The 17,751-nt window shown below is 38.3% G+C and overlaps 2 protein-coding genes across 5 annotated transcripts in view; both read right to left on the minus strand.

The window, feature by feature from the left end:
• Rab23 (RAS oncogene family member Rab23) overlaps nt 1-17,751 on the minus strand; it is a 353,877-nt gene that overhangs the window by 12,443 nt on the left and 323,683 nt on the right. For all 4 annotated transcript variants that reach the window (XM_083139370.1, XM_083139367.1, XM_083139368.1 and 1 more), the window contains one exon: nt 13,251-13,330. In XM_083139370.1, coding sequence (XP_082995496.1) covers nt 13,251-13,330 — 80 coding nt within the window. The remainder of the gene's footprint in view (nt 1-13,250; nt 13,331-17,751) is intronic.
• Nucleotides 9,514-10,808, minus strand: LOC146001706 (10 kDa heat shock protein, mitochondrial-like). The gene has a single exon (XM_083139371.1). The coding sequence runs from the start codon at nt 10,614-10,616 to the stop codon at nt 10,296-10,298; it is 321 nt and encodes a 106-aa protein (XP_082995497.1). The 5' UTR covers nt 10,617-10,808; the 3' UTR covers nt 9,514-10,295.

Consider the following 17,751-nt stretch of genomic DNA (forward strand, 5'->3'; position numbering starts at 1 on the left):
TTATTGCAAGTAAAGTATTGAACGTACGCTAATAAAACCAGTCCAGAACAAACGAGGAACTCTATATTTTTTTTGTGCAGTGCACCATGGGTGACATGGCAAACATCGACAGGATAGTCTAGGTCTTGCCATACTTGCATCAACATGGGCCTGTTCATAGTGTCTTATCACTGCATCCATTAGGGCTGCGATATCACGATCAGCGAGATGAATACCCTATCTATGATGGAACCCCCCCCCAAAAAAAAGACTTCACACCATAAAGAATCATACACGCACAAACTGTTTGCATTCCTCGATCGTTCTGGACTGGTTTCATTAACATAAGTTCAATATTTCACTTGCAATAATTTTTTTTAACCCAACTATTTATGAAACACCCAGTATAAGAGAAAGGAGTTGCGCTCCATTCTAATTGTCATCCACTCTGTTTGAACGTCTGAATGGATATAATGTAAAATTTTGCACTTTGTGTTGCATGCATACATACTTGTAACATTTGCAACTACACTACAGTCCAGTTTAACCGAATCGCTAAAAAAAGCTGTTACTCTTGTGCGACAGTGTTTTACGCGGGAGCACCGAAGAAGCACTTTCGTCTCTGTTTTGGTCTAACAGTTAGATATCAAAGAGTATGTTCATTGTTATGATGTGTTGGCTGTACTCATCCACTCCCCCATTCCAGTCTATTTCTAGCATTCATACTGTGCCCTATGCTCAATGACAAGACACACCTGGCAGTTGAGATTTGTAATTCAGTTCAGTGCGCCTGAAATCTTACTGTTAGCGAGCGTTATACTGTACATAGTTTTATGGCATGGCGTTGTGTTGTGTTCAGTGAGTGAAGTGTTCATTTAATCTTAAGCAAAAGAAAACATTTTTTTTACAAGCTGAATTAAAATTTATTGTTTTAGTTGTATGGCTTTTTGTACCAGAGCCTTAATGTTACTGTGATCCGCGTTCTTGAGTTAAATAACTATGTATTATTGTAAGCTTTTTGTTTATGCCTACACGTTGAAATACATATGTACTGTATATCAAAAACCTTTATTCCGGTTTAACTGAATTTTCGTTCAACCGAAGCACCATCAAATTCAGTTAAACGGGACACTAGTGTGCATGCCAAGTATATGTATTAAAGTACTGCATTGGACCACTTTCGCTCGAATCTCCAACGCTCAAATATATATAATATCAAATATAATTTCAATGGGACAATAATCGTACAAATAGGATATGTGTAAAATTTTGTTTCTGCCCAATTTAATCTATTCATTTTCATATATTGCTATGTATTGGTAAGATAGACTATATTACATTTTAACATGGAGATGATGACTATTGTTCACTTCAGTTTCCATTTCACTGTCTCTTTCACTTCACAATCCATATTTGAAGACTCACTTCTACAGACAAATTACGGTTTCACGTGAACTAATGGGCTTCAAGCGTATACTGATCCTTTGAATGTTCGAGCGAAGAAACTGTCCATTCCGTAAGCCATCTAGCTTCATCCGTGCGAACTATTAAACGATCAACCAAAAAGGCCTCGATGCAGCATTCTAGTACATTTAGTTAAATTACTTTTTCAGTAGTTGCATTAACATCAAATTGACATCAGTAATTGTAATATTGCATCACTTTTTTTTTACAAATGAGTATGGTTACTATGTGGAGATTTTATTTGCCTGGACAAATGTTGAAACATACTTTGTTATTGATGGTTTTACATTTCTGGGAATTCAACAGGAAACACTGACCTTGATATTGACATAACGTGGGGAGAATTTCTGTTGCTTATCTTGGGTATATCTGTCCTGTCAATCACCCAATTAGTTGTGACCTTTCCTGCTTGTTGCTATTTTCTCTGATTGCTTGCGACATGTAGCACAAATACCTTAGGCCACGCTAGATGTCTGATGAAGGGAACTTCTTGCCAATATTGCAAAGAACTCTCTTCATTCTTGACCAATCATTTAGCAGTTAGCTTTGTTGTAATTTGTCTATTACATTTCCAGTTAACTCTAGATGCAAGTTACATACTTTACAGGATATACGTGATACTGATGAAATCAGTTATGTATTTTTATTGTAGGCTAGACTTCAATTTTTAATAAATGAGTGGGCATTCTTTAACATTGCGAGTGATTCAGTTTGAGTCCAGAGTTTTCGTACCAAGGGCAGTGTAAAATTATTCGCTTATCGTTAACTATACGGTATACACTTTTAGAAGGAACATGAGTTCAGCCAATACACAGCCAGTACTATTGCCAAACTAACTGCTAGCGGAAGGGAAAGACACAATTCGCTGTGTCGAATATTCTACTATTTTTTTTACAATGCATAAACAGTATATATGAGTACAGTGAAATAATTTAGTGAATACACAGGATTATAATATCACATCACTGCAGCATATGAGAACTCACACTGACTCACCTACTCACAATGTTGGAGAACACCCATGACAATAAAGGGTCATTGTGTGTATTGAGACTAATTTAACACCCATTGCTTTCCCAAGACAAAACAACTCAGCTGTGTTAACAAAAAAACAGACTGAAGTAAAATTAAAGGTTATTGTGTGTGTGTGTGTTGAGACGTGCTGTTACCAGTGTTTCTTCCAGAAACGATAACTCCGGCTGTTGGGGACGGATATTTATGGGATTTGGACAGTCAGGTTCGAAATGTCTTGCCCCATCTTATGATGAACCTTAAAATAGCAAGTTTTATGAAAACTTCTTGAGCGCAAGAAATATACAGAACACAGTGTTTAACTTACGTGCCGCAGTTTTCTACTGTAGAACGATGCACTCCTGCCATTGGCTGGTGGTCACGGACATGCTCTGTATGACCCTGTCCTATATCGATTCTAAAACCGTACGTCGTATAATGTTCCACAAAGAACAATTGTGAGAGGATTCCATACAGTCCCTTGTGCAACAGTGTGTGTTCCGTGAGTGTTATTCAGTAATGTCATTCTCAACACCTAGCACCAGAAGTACAGGAACCAAGGGTAAAATAAAGCATTCACAAGGCAGAAATATCAATATTAAAGCATATTCTTACTTCAAGGAATTGGCGTTGGAAGATGTGCATGCTAAAACTGTTTTCTTGGAGTCTACAACTTACGGCTAAAGCGTGTGGTGTAGGTGTGTCGTGTATTTAAAACATTGCTAACAGTGTCACATGGGCACAACACCTTGCACTCGTTTATTTCGGCATTTTTAACATTCGTACTTATGTATTCTGCATTGCAAAAGATTCTTGAAGGTTGCCTTTTCCACAAAAATAATTTGAATTTTTCACATTAACAGTAATTATTGTTCTTGATTGCTACCCCACAAACCATTAATGGTAGCCCCAAGAACAATTTTTGGTAAGGTTAAGTTAGCATAGTTTAAAAATCTTGTTCGAAAACAACGGTGTGGTTGGAAACACTGACAGGAAGTTACATCATGAAACTTATGTAACATCCGGTACATGTAAAGGAAGCAAATAAAGAAACGTCTTGAGAGATATATTTCTTGAAAAACACATGAATTCCCAGTCACATAGATTCCCCAACGAAAGAAAACACCTCCAGGAACTTTCAACATGCTACAGAAAGTCATTTCCGTAAGTAGTTTCTTCTGTAAAAATGAAAAAAAAAAAACATTGTGCCCATACGACACTGTTACCAAAACATCTACCTCATAAATCTATGAACCCCCATACAAATCTGCTGGGAAACATACTAGAAATCAGAAAAGGGTTAGTAGCTTAGATGACTTTGAAAAATATGTACTCCGCCATTCTGCGATCCTTCCCTTCTGCTGGCAGTTAGTTTGGCAATAGCACTGGCTGCATATTGGCTGAACTTGTGTTCTTTTGGCAACGGTTCCGATTGTTTTATGATTTCTCCTAGCACAAAGACTAATTATTGTAGAATTTGGAAATCATTGTGTCACAAAATTTGAACCTTCCTTAAAGTAATGAGCACTGTTTGGACTCGGGGAAAAAAGTTATTTATGTTGAAAGAAACAACTTCAAAATTACCTTACGCACTTCTCATGGACAAGATATTCTCAGTCGACAAGAAACAGTAAATATCGTATAAGCGTGGGAATGAATGTAGAAGTAAATCGGAACCTTAGTATAAAGCATTTAGGGACTTTACTTTAATGCTAAGGGAACCAAACCTAACCACGAAATCATATATTGAACAAAATCTTAAGTAATCGCTAAAACTCCGCTGTATGTGTTAACAGACATACACCGAAATCCAACCATGTAAAAATTGCATTCGTAGCATGATGAAATCGCAATGAAACAAAAGGAACTTGGTCCGTTCCTTCTGAAAGCGTATGCCGTATAATGGTCAATCAGTGAAGAGTGAGAATAAGTACAACTACCAACAAAATTAAGGTGACGTAAGCTACACCTCGCACCACATTCACTGTGTCTATTGAGCAATGATTACAAATGTCTCATGATTTTTCACAAGATTTATTAAGAGTATTTGGAAGTTAGGTATGACTGAAGATGACCGGACCCCTCTCAGATTTTCTTCATATTTGGCATACTTACTGAGGCCTGCTAATGACGAATCTTAAGTTAAAATTTGTCTGAAACTTCTAGAAAAATAGCAAAATAATTGTGAATCATTGACATGTGGTTAGGTTAGTTTCGGTTAGGCAAACAAAGTTAAAATTTCGTGTCGTGGTAGTATCAGGATCTAGAAATTGCAAAATAATTGTGATCCATTGACCCTAGCCCCACGAACTATCGACGTGTGGTTAGGCAAACACAGTTAAAATTTGGTGTCGTGGTAGTATCAGGAATATATATTTGCTTGTGAAACAAAAAAATTCGCGAAAATAGACTGTCTCCATTCCGAAAACTAATGACTTATTTTCGCTTATTTTGCAATTTCTAGAAGTTTCCGAAAACTTTTAACTTCAGATTCGTGATTAGGAGGCCTCAATTAGTGAGTATGCCAAATATGAAGAAAATCGGAGAGGGGTCCGGTCATCTTCAGTCGTTCCGGAAGTTATTAAGGATACAGAGAATAAATATCAAAGAAGTCTGAAGCTTGGAGAAAATAATTAGCATAGTTAAAACCTTCACTAAGAAATTATGTGGCGCAGTGGTAGCGTCATTGCCTTGTAATCAAGGGGTCCCAGGTTTGATACCCGGTGGAGGCACAAGTGGTTCGGATCCCACTTTAAACTGCAGGTCCAGTCCCGATTAGCCTTACTGTGCATAAAGTGGACTTAAAACAGCAACTCAAACCAAACCAAACCAAGAAATTATGATTTGAAAAGTAGTTTACGTGATTATCCGCACTTGGAGGGGAGCAAGCGCTCTTAGTTTATGGTCATATCAGACATGCAACTCCCGGCAGATTTTCTTGGAAGGCTGAAAGGGAATTTGATGGTTGCACCCCGATATTACATGATCAGGTGTTAGGAAGCATTTACAGACGTAACACACCTTTGCAGTTCATGCACATGAAGTTGTTGGTGGGAGCAGTAAACAAATGGCTTCTCGCAAAGAATTTTATAAAGGTATATGGAAAGGAAAAAATCATTCGGCTGAAGTTCCTTTTGTTTTATTTGGGATTTCATCATGTTATGAATGCAATTTTAGCATGGTTAGATTTCAATTTATTTCTGTTAACCCTCGGATGCATGTGTGGGGTCATTTTGACCCCACTGTCTGTTTATTTCCTGGTATTATAATAAAATCTAAATAAATAATTCTGATTTTCTGTGACATCTTACCATGCTACTTCAGCAATAGGAACATGTATAAATACATTTCTTACAATTTATTTTAAATTATATTTTTAACGTTTTTTTAACAATACCCCTCCTTTCCATGTGTGGGGTCATTTTGACCCCAGCCTGAAAACAGCAGGAAAACATTCATAAAGGGTAATTGATCCTGCATATTATGATCAATTATGGCCAAAACTAACTAAATCATCTCAAGGTTAACCACCCACCCTGCCATGACTCACTGCAAAGTGCGCATGCGCAGATGTATTTGGCACGGATCGAGGCCAACTGTGAGAAGTTGGGATGGGATGTTCCTGTTCGTGAGCTTTTTCTCAACAAATTCTCCAACCCGAAGTACAAAGCAACCTTTTGAGTAAATCGTTTCGATGACATCAGAAGACTGCTCTGATCTGATGACACATACTGGCGCTGCACATCTGGAGACTGATCACATGGCTGCATTTCGATATATCTGGACACTTTTTATCAAAAACTGTCGCAGAATCATGGTACGCGGAGCCTCTCTTACGATTGATGAACAGTTAGTGCCTTTCCGTGGGAGATGCAAGTTCGTGCAATACATACCAAGTAAACCGGCCAAATACGGCAGCAAGATCTTCTGGTTGTGCGATGCTCATAACTTTTACGCCAAAGACGGTCTAATCTACTTGGGACGACAGCCAGGAGAGCCAGTTCAAAGAACCTCGTCAGCAACGTCGTGAAGAAACTGTGCTACACACTGCGGAACTCTGGAAGAAATATCACAACTAACCAATTCTTCACATGTCATGACTTGGCTAACGATCTCCTGTTACAAAATGTAACCATTGTCGGAACAGTAATGAAAAACAAGCGTGAAATCCCACCTGCACTATCCAATATCAAGACAAGACAGCCTTGCACATCACAATTCGGCTTCCATGAAAATGAGATCCTGGTAAGCTACGTGCCGAAGAAAAACAAGAATGTCATTCTACTCAGCACCATGCATCATGGCATACACATTGATGATGATGATTCTAAGAAGAAGCCAGAAATCATAAAGTTGTACAACCAAACAAAGAGTGGAGTGTGCGCCATGGACAAACTGGTTGAAACGTACACCTGCAGAACACAAGACTCTTCGATGGCCAATGGCCCGGTTCTATAATGTAATCAATGTAGGCGTTCTCAATGCATACACATGCTACTTGTCACAGCATTCTGATTACCAATCAGGCGTCAGTCACAGACGCCGTATGTTCCTTATCGAGTTTGCGAATGAGTTGATTTTTCCTCACATGCGGGTGAGGTGCCAAAGCTTGTACCTGAAGAAACCAGTAACCGAGGCAATGAAACTTTGCGGCGTAGTAAGGCAGGCACAGAGACTGGAGGATAGATCTTCAAAGATAAGAGTAAGATGCCAGGTCTGCACAAGAAAAGAGGACAGGAAGACCACGGAACGTTGCCGAAGATGTAGAAAACCTGTGTGCAGGTCCACAGCAGTGTGACTGTGGTGTGCTCAGAATGCGAGTGAGGTGTATTTAATTGCCATGAGAGGCCGGCGCATTCTTTCTTATTTCTTTTTTATTATTTCTTTAAATTTATTTGTTCTAGATAAAATAATATTTAGTACTGTATTGTGTTATCTCTAAAATACTGTTTCTCAGGTCAACTGAAGTTCTGATAATTGTGAGCGAAATGTAACTACCATTAATATGTAGAACAGTGAATTGTCAATACATTGTTATTTTTTGGGGGGCTTAAATAATAATAATAATAATAATAATAATAATAATAAAAGGGTAAGTGTTTCCTATGTTATATTCAGATAAATAATTGATCAATAAACCATATTAGCTGAACTATTTACTCTGTCGTACTTATTTCAATGCATAATTGCATTGGGGTCAAATTGACCCCACATATGTAAAGTTGTAAAAAAAAAAGTGACATGCATCCGAGGGTTAACACATACCGTGGAGTTTCAGCAATTACTTAAAATTTTGTTCAATATATGCTTTAGTAATTAGGTTAGGCAGGCCAGGTTCTCTTAGCATTAAAATAAAGTCCCTAAATGCATTCTACTAAGGTTCCGATTTACTTCTACATTAATTCCCACTAGTCTACGATACTTACTCACTTGTCAATGGAAAATCTGTTGTCCATGGGAAGCAGGCATGCTTGTGTAAGGTAATTTTTAAGTTTGTTTTTTTTCAACCTAAAAAACTTATTTCAAAATCCAAACAGTGCTCATTACTCTAAGAAGGTTCAAATTTCGTGAGACAATGATTGCTAAAATTCTATAATTAAGTCTTTCTATTAGATTTTTTAAAAAAATCATAAAACATTTGGAACAGTTACCAATCATTCTCCGGTAACATTATCGTATGAGGGAAACTGATTCCTTCAAATTTACAGGAGAAAGTACTTACAGAAATCATTTTCTATAGTGTAGTGGAAGTTCCTGAATGTAGATTTGATCCATTTTAATGTGAATGAGTGTTGTTTTCTGCGAAAATCTCTGTCCGACATGCTGTTTCTGCTCCCGCCATTCGCTTTCTGCACGAGAGTGTAATGTTCCATGTGTTAAGATGATGCAACCCCGTAGCCAGTGTTTCAGCCTCGCCGTGTTTTCACTAGAATGACGTGTCGAGTTTTAATTTTTTTTTAACTATGCTTGCCTAACCTAACCTTACGGAAAATGGTTTTTGGGATTAAAGTGAATGGTTTTTGGGGCTAACGTCAATGGTTTGTGAGGCTATCGTCAATGGTTTGTGAGGCTAACGTCAATGGTTTGCGACGTATTAGCATAATTTCAAATCTGGGCACGAAAGTAGATATTTTCCAGTGAACGAGGTTGCAACACTGCATAAATCGAAAAAACTCTCTCAGAACGCCTCCTAAACCAGTACGTTATTACAGCCATAATGTGTTACAGAATCGAAACAGCAAGTAACAGTAAGTACTCGTAAATAGAAGAAATAGACATTATCTTAGTTAGAAATGCATTATTTCACCTTAAGAAATGTTCCGCATTCGAAAATAACACGTTAGCAATGTAAAGTAGTCTGAAATATATGATTCGTAGGTGTTTCCCTCATACGATAATAGTACCCATTCTCCAGCAAGCAATTTCTAGGACACTGGAGTATGTGGTAACAGACAACTACAAATACTGCTGCCATCTGTTTACTAATAGTTCTGGATGGTTCACATTTACATGCCAAGACAACATTATTATAAGAAAATTCAAATTGTAGCTTTCCTGGTGGCGTGAGTAATAAACAAGTGTTCAGGTTAATTCGACGTCTTCATCCAACGTTTTGAGTGCATCCATTACTCTCATCATCCTTCTGCGTGTGTAATAATTAAATTAAATTAAATTCCCCGATGACAGCACTGAAATGTGCTCAAAACATTGGATGCAAACATCGAATTAACCTGGCATACTTGTTCATCTAAGAATATTCTTGTTTAACACTTCCACATAGTTACTCAAGAACCCAATAAAAGTAGATGCTGAATGGAACAGCAGCAAGAGCATTTTAAATCAAGTTTTTTGTTTTCTTTCATAGCATACATACGGTCAGTATCAGTTGTTCTTTAGGATGGTAATTTTATAAGATGTTCAAAAATGTAATAATATTAAAACCTTGTACCACCATATTGATACGAGACCATGAAAGATGAAGGAATTACATCTAGCATAGCCTATAACCACAAAATACTAAATTATTGTAACCTATTAGTACAAATGAAACAAAAGAAATTGAACTTTCAATCTGTAACTATATTAATGTACAAAAGAAGTCAACTAGGAAAAACTTTTCAACTAAATAGATTTCAGAATAAACTTCCATCTAAATATTCCCAAGCAATAAAACATGGCAAATGCTTGCTGAATTAAGAAAAAAAAGTATCTGGATATTTTGATGATGCTTGTCACAAGCCAGTTACAAAAATTGACCAGACAATTGTATAATTCCCACCTAAAATCTAAGCACATTACATTTTGCAGCTGGGTTCACTTGCGGTGTTCATAAGAACAGGCAATTAGCATTAACATAGCAATAACATTATGTTCAACTTCTGACCTTGGCAACTTAGAACATATATATATAATGCATGGAATTTCTCATACTAAAAAAAATGGAATGGACATCAAAATTAGGCTTATCGAGCAGAAGGGATAATTGGGGTATACCATAATTGGATACCCTGTATTTGTGTTGAAAAAGTTGAATTTTGCTCGTTGTAAATAACAAGACGACGCTTTCTTACTGCGAAATAGGATTGCACCACAAACCAATTCAATGTCACTATTCAAGTAATAGCATATATTCTGGCATTAAACATATTTTATATATTTCCAACTCATTAACACAAATGAACGCCGCAAAATGTTTAATGATGCTTACAACTTTACATTCGTTCAATTGTCTTCACTTGGTACGAGTTTATTCATTTTTCCCCACAAGACAAGCACAACTTAAACGGACACTGCTACGTTTGGCTAATCATTGAAAAGTCACCACTGCAGTCTACGGGAGTTCACTGGGCAGCAGCATCTACCTTCGCTAGGATGTCAGATTCTCTAAAAAGCGTGTACGCATTTTCATCTTCCAGCTCGATCTTCGTACCGCCGAATTCTGGTAATAGCACAGTATCTCCTACTTTCACCGCCAGTGGAACGTGATCTCCTTTATCATTTCGAGCTCCTGGTCCAACTGCAACAACAGTCCCATGCAAAACTTTTGCCTGAGCTTTTTCTGGAAGAACAATTCCACCTTTCGTTTTCTCGATTGCAATAGCTCGCCGAACCAACACCCGGTCGAAAAGTGGCTGCAAATTCTTCAATGCAGCTCTGGCCATGTTTTACCTGAAGATATGTAATTAGACCTTTCGAAGGACAAATGGAACTGTAGCACAATGACGAAGCGTAATGTAGAGCACAGGGGAGATAAGCAAGAATATTCCTTCCTATCGATTCTCACGTGTGCAGACCGGTTGCATCGAAGTTTCCAGAAGAATCGTCTAGCTTCCACACAGACTACTGCCAAGCAATGTTGCCAGAACAGATGTTTCTACGCTGCGATGTACGACTAACATTTCCACTATTACGAATACGAGAACATTATGGATGAAAACGTAATACCTGCACTGAAATTAGAATTCCAATCATAATGATAATAAATAATCCACACTAATAATCAGCGATATGTGTGAGTGGGATGCAAGAATAGTGTGTGGGGGGTCTGTTTAATGTTGCGATGGAGTGGGATGCACATGCTGCCATCTACCTGCATTCAACTCAAGCTACCAAGAACCGATTTTTAGCTGCTGCCATCTCGCTTCGGAATCTATAACTATAACTTGCTGGTTGATCTGAAGTTAACAGCAAGTGTGTTGGCACACCCTGAATGCAATGTAAAGTTCAATTAGCGTACAACAAAGCAATATTGTTATATTTTCTAAGTTTTATTACCATCTTAACCCCTGTGCAAATTAATAATATAAAACTGCAGTTTCTAGGACTGTTGAACCACGGGTTATTATTATTATTATAGATGAAGCAGTCAGTTTTTTTTTTCACATTTCGAAGAGTCAGTTACAGCCGGTTTATATATAGTTACAGCACGTCAGATACATGAATATATTATAAAATACGTATATCACTAGCTAAGGGAAGATGAAGAAATTATCCTACTTTCGTAGAATTTATTGAACATAAATATTCCAGTATTCAATGAGAAAAATAAAACACAATAGGCAGCCTACGTATAATATACAATATGGTCAACTAGAACGCCCAAAACATGCATACATGAAAACAGAAAAATCCTGTTTTCTGGCCTCCCCAAATTTCTGGGCACACAGCATATAATATACATTAAATTTACGTTAAAAAAATGTGCAAAGAACTATCACCCTACAGCCTGTATCGTCAAAATGATTACCTTCTAATAAGCCAAGGCTCGACAGCCCTTGAAAAGGCGTAGGCCTATCTCCCGACTGCCACTCTCCTTCCCACAATCCTACCTAGAGGTGTGGAGTTCTTCAACCGGTAATGGGGTGACGTGTGGTTAGCACGTCGAACCCCCAGTCGTTGTAGGAGATTTCCGAGACCGGGTTACGCTACTCACTCGTAGCTCCCCAATTCCCTCAGGATGCTGGGTTGCCACCGGCCCTATACACAGGCCGAAAATTCCCGGAGACTGAACTCATATACATTAAAATTACGAATGTGCAAAGAAGTATCACCCAACAGCCTGTTTCGACAAAATGATTACTTTCTAGTTATATATAATCTCATAATTTTCGATAAAGGATTTCGTACCTAGGGGTTTGGGTTCCATTGAAATCTTATTTTCGTCTAAAATGTCACATTAGCCTTTTTAGGACCAAGCCATATATTTTATTATTTTATTGGAATTCCCTGGAGGCAGAGTGTAAATTATATTGCTCTGTAAACAAGGGGTCCCGGCCCTCGGGTTGGAGGCACATCGCACGGTGGTTCGGATCTCACTAGGTTCTATTCCGATTATAGTGGAACCACGAGCAAAAGAACTTGCGCAGACCCGCGACTCCTGTGCACGGTACTCCCGCGAGTAGGGGAGGGGGAAAGTGGACCATGCTTCCTTATGGCCCGAGGTGGAGGGAAGAAGGGAAAGCTGCGCGGGGACTTCTCGTCCCAAGGTTTTTTTCCCTTGTGGTCGATCTATAGCTTTTCTGAACTTAAAATAAACGTCGACAAATTTTATTTTATTTATCATACTTGTGCATATCGCATGTTCTAGAGACCCACTATACTAAGGAAGGCTATATATTTACATGCCACATATTGATACTCTTCCAATGTCACGATTGCAACAATGAGAATTGAACTCAGCAGCATAGGCGCACCGAAGGGGGGTTATGAGGGCGAGATTCCCCGTCTGAACAAAGTTCTGTTTAAAATATAGCTTAATATAGTTTTTAACTCTATTTTTCTGTACCGTTATGGCATTCAAAATGCTTTTTAAGAGCTTGAACTTCTCACTAAAAACTTATTCGGTGCGCCTATGCTCAGCAGTGCTAGAACAGACTTAATAAAATTATTATTCTTTTGACATACACTGTAAGTATTTATTTTTACTTAGATATTTTAATATGATCTATCTAAAAAAAATCAAATGAAATATGGACACTTCAATCGCAATTGGAAGAAAGACTATTAATTAAGACATATTCAATAACACCCACTGAGCAATTTTGTGTGAGCTTAATTTACAGTTTCAAATCTTCCATTTTCAAGATTTGTCATACCAATAGTATAATTATCACCTTCGCAACTTAAAATTGAGTTCTAATAACGAAAATGTATTTTTGAATAATATAAAGTAATTTTGCTAAAGTTTTCTTTCCCTGTGTGGAACGTATTAGTATTTAGAGATGAAATGTTAGGAAGGCTATTCTGGTGCACATATAAATAGCTAACTAATAATTTACAATGTAAGAAAAACTTACGGATCCACAACACTCTGGTCCAGGAGATCTATCTTGTTCTGCACAAGAACAGTCGGTATTTCTCCGCACTCATCCTCCACCTGGTGACAAAAAATGAAATTAATCCCAGAACATAATTCAACTAAAAGTTATTTAAGTACAGTGAGATGCACAAGTATTGCTCGGCAAATTGTCCATGGCTATTTTCATTAATCTTTCTCTTACATCCTACATGTCTTTAAGGAATGGTGATGGACAATATGCTTAGTAGTAATTATGAATCCCGCTGTACTAACATAATCCACGGTGCAGGTTATCTTTTCATGGCGGTTTACAGCGGTACTCCACCCGCCCCCCCCCCCCCCAGTTGATGATAACAAAGCAGAGTAACTCTAATAACTTCGCAAGATTTCCATAGAACAAGTTCATTCAAAAAACCTACTTTTGAGGAATACAGGTAAAAACAGGGTGCGAAATCCCGGGGGGGGGGAGGACAGGGAGGAATTTCCCCACCAAGATTTTGTCATGAAATTTCCCCACCACATTTCCGGTAGGGGGAAGAGTTTTTATTCTCACAACAAACATAAACAATTAGTTTAGGAGTCGAATATACTTTATTGGAATAATATCGAAGACATACGCAAAGAACGGACTACAAAAAGCATCATCTCTAAAGACACTGAACCCAGCAAACACCAAACACAGAAATTAGCTGGACTTGTTATTTCTTCTCGATTTCTCCTCGCCTTTCGTCAGCTACCGCAAAATATATAAATATATTAATAAAACATGTAATAGCATTTAGATGTGAATTTTATTTAGGATTCTCTTATTTTTTTAATATCTCTTAATTTTTGCCCCTCCTTCCGTTAGTCAAATCATCATAGCATATTAAAATCTTCAATTTGCAATCAAATTTTGAATGAAGGACAGTTGATATATTGTATATTTTATAATATAATTTGATTATTTAATAATAAAGTGTGGGGCGTTACCCCCACACCCCCTATATGCCTTCATGGCATGGTGCTATGCACAGGGGAACACTTTACCTTTTTTTAATAATTGATACATAAATATTTCAAGACCCTATGATACACACACACACATATATAATGTGTGTGAGTGTGTGTATATGTCTGTCTGTCTCTCTGCTCCTTCCCCCCCACCAACCTGCTGTGATTTCGCACGAACTAGTAAGAAAAAACTTCAAATTTCTTCAGGTAAAAAAAAAATATGTTGGAGTCAGATAGCCTCAAGGGAAATAACGAATGGTTGATTTGCACGGGCCAATACATATATATTACCAGGCAAATTAGCCACCATTATTTGCATTAATATTTGTCTTACATCCTTTATGCTTTCAAGGAATGAAATTGTAAATTGTCAATTGTTTCTTGGTGAATTCTTTAAAGTAAGTCTGGCATTGAGTAAACCAAAGTATATGGAAACAACAACTGACAACTGTCCTGGTAATACGTATTTATACACTTCACTGTACGTTTCTCTATAGACAACCAGAATAGTACATTCTTTTGACATCGCCCACGAATATGATATTTATGCCCCTGCGTCTTGGAAAATTGTAAGCGAAAAATAGCACTGAAGTAACTTACAATGTATCTGTAATTTTGTGTATCAATTGTTATTAGCAAATTACAACATGCTAGCTAAATGTCATGTCACACTAGCTCGAATGCGAATATGATCACCAGTAAAATCGAGAAGTTTTTTTAAACTGCCAGAAGATACTGTAAAGATTACCTTTTCAAAAGTTATGATAAAGCATAAACAAACATGTTGATGCAGGAAAGAATATTTATGCTAATTCATGTAGGTTTTGATGATTAAAAAACAAAACAAAGCCCTGCTCTCCACTGTACATAATATGGTAACCTTGCATTTGGCAAAATTTAGGGAGGGACCCGGTAAGACCTTGCCTGGCCACGCTAGTGACTGTACTGGAATGTAACAAATAGTTACGGAATCTCATTTCTCCTCACTCCCCTATTTTACTGCAATTTCACCTTTCCAGTGCCCTATCGTAAATGGAGGTTGGGGCTTAAGTCCCCTGAACCCCTCCCTGAATCCGGGCCTACCTTAACACCTCGGGAAACATGTGGGAGTAATTGTTGGTAAACTAAAGTTTCATTCTTGCTTGGGGGAAGGGGGGGCGTATATCAGTGATCTTACTCATAGCGCACCTATATTTCTCTTATCTATATCGGCATCACAACCGTGTATCTTTTTGCCATTTTGAAGTGCACGAAAAAACAATGGGGGGGGGGGGTATATTCAAGAGCAGCAACTGATTCGATATGCTATTCTAGAGGGCTCCACCATTGCATAATAACAGGCTCAGCTTCAGCCACCGCCATTTCACTCGCAGGCAGATATAGTCTGTGGTACAGATCGTAATCACTTTTCTTAAATTTCCCTCCTACAAGGCAAAAATTATTTCCCTTTTCTCTACAGAAATTCCCTCGCTTTACTAACAGTATATTATCCACTTGAGTTTATTTATTAATTAAAAATCTTTATAAAACATATATAGTATCAAAAGGAATTAAGAGGTTATAATACATTTATAATTAAAATATTGGATAGTAGTAGAAAATTTTAGTTATACACTTTAAAATAGGGAGGCTACAGCCTCAATATTTTTCAAGTTGTCTCCACTGAGATAAAAACTGCTTTGAAATGGGCCATAAAATGTAAAATATCAGATATTGAAATGCGGTATGAATGTGTGTGATTGTTTATATACCGGGTGGCCAGAATTAAAGGTACCCAACTCAGAGCCCTCTGTAGCCTGTTTGAGGCATCGTAGAACTCTGAAATTAGGTGAATCCACTATGCAGACCATGGGGAAGAGGATGGCGATAAAAAATTCAATTTTCCGCCACCAGGTTGAAATGTGGCGCTGTACTTCCATGATGGGTTGTAAACTGTTCCAACTGGTTGTGGATTTGCCTTTACCTTGGAATCTTGCAATAAACGAGAGATTATTTTCTCGCCACTTCCAGCCACTAACAAATGTCTTTCTAATTAATAACTCAGCTAAATGACGTAACCCATCATGGAAGTACAGCGCCACATTTCAACCTGGTGGCGGAAAATTGAACTTCTTTTATCGCCATCCTCTTCCCCATGCTCTGCATAGTGGATGCCTCAAACAGGCTACACAGGGCTCTGAGTTAGGTAACATTAATTCTGGCTACCCGGTATAACGACCTTCCTGATGGCGTAGTGGTAACGTCGTTGTCTTTTAATCAAGGAGTACAATACTCGGTGGAGGCACATATTGGTTCGGATCCCAATTTAAATTGTCGGTCCAGTCCCGATTCGTTTATTTGTGCACGAAGCGGACTTAAACGGCACGTGACGCTTGTCGCTCGGGTTCGGCCGTTTTCTCAATACCGTGTGTCGTGTCGCCTTGGTCTGTTGTTCGTGCATGTACGGCACGATGAATGTTTTGCTTTAGACCGAAGCGACACGGAGAATTTACACCGAGACGGCAAGCGACACGAGGCCATTCAGTCCAAAGCTAAACATTCACTGCGCATGAGCGAACAGACGGAGGCGAGGACAGTCCAGCCCGAGCGACATGAAAGCGACACGTGCAACTTGTCGCCTCGGTCTGAAAGCTCTCTTACACGATGCCTTCACAAACAGGCAAAAACAACCTCTCAAGTACCAAACTCCTGAGTCTGTAAATTTACACTTATCCGTATCATTCTATGTCCGTATCCTTCATACCAACTGTGCTTTCTTTTAGAAGGTATCAATGAAGGGAGATACTAGAAACCAATTATCAATAAGGTAAAACTCCCCTTCTGGTTGTATTTCTAGAAGAAACATGAAGAAGGGTGAAATGAAAGAATCAGTGCTTGTGTGATGCTCTCCACTGTTGCCACCTACATTGAGAAAAAAATCCCTATATCCCTTCACTGAAATTGCTTTATTCCCTCCAGTTACAGTCACTGGCGTGGAGGGATCCACAGAACTTCAGTTGAACGCCCAACTGTTCTCAATGCAGAAACCTTCCTCCCACAACCGCAAGGTCCGAAGCACTAGCAACATGAAGGGCAAGGTCCTCATTGCAACGATTTTTCATCACTCACTCACTCATAAAAAAAAGGAACACTGCAAGGCAAAGAAGAGGGAAAAAAAAGCGTTGAAAAACCAGTATGATAAAAAAGCGGCGATCACAAGCAAAAACCGTCCTTGTTTTATAAACCAATCAGACTTGCATGTGGTAGCGCCATGGGAGACAGTGAAACATGGTGTACGGACTAATTTCACCAGACCTGCATTCAGCTAACGACGCGAGGAAGTTAAAACCAACCAAGGCACTTTAATTCCACGTTTGGTAGCAAACTCACGTGCGCCTTCAAACCACAAGCCAAGCGGTAGGAGAATAATCCGTCCAGGAAGAATTAGTTGCTATCAAAATAAGTTCACTCATGGGCAGTGGTGCCAACCTTTGAAAAACATTGTGTGAGCTCAACCGAGAGATTTG

Source organism: Lepisma saccharinum, chromosome 17, assembly GCF_977018435.1.
Source record: "Lepisma saccharinum chromosome 17, izLepSacc3.1, whole genome shotgun sequence".
NCBI classification, from domain to species: Eukaryota; Metazoa; Arthropoda; class Insecta; order Zygentoma; family Lepismatidae; genus Lepisma; species Lepisma saccharinum.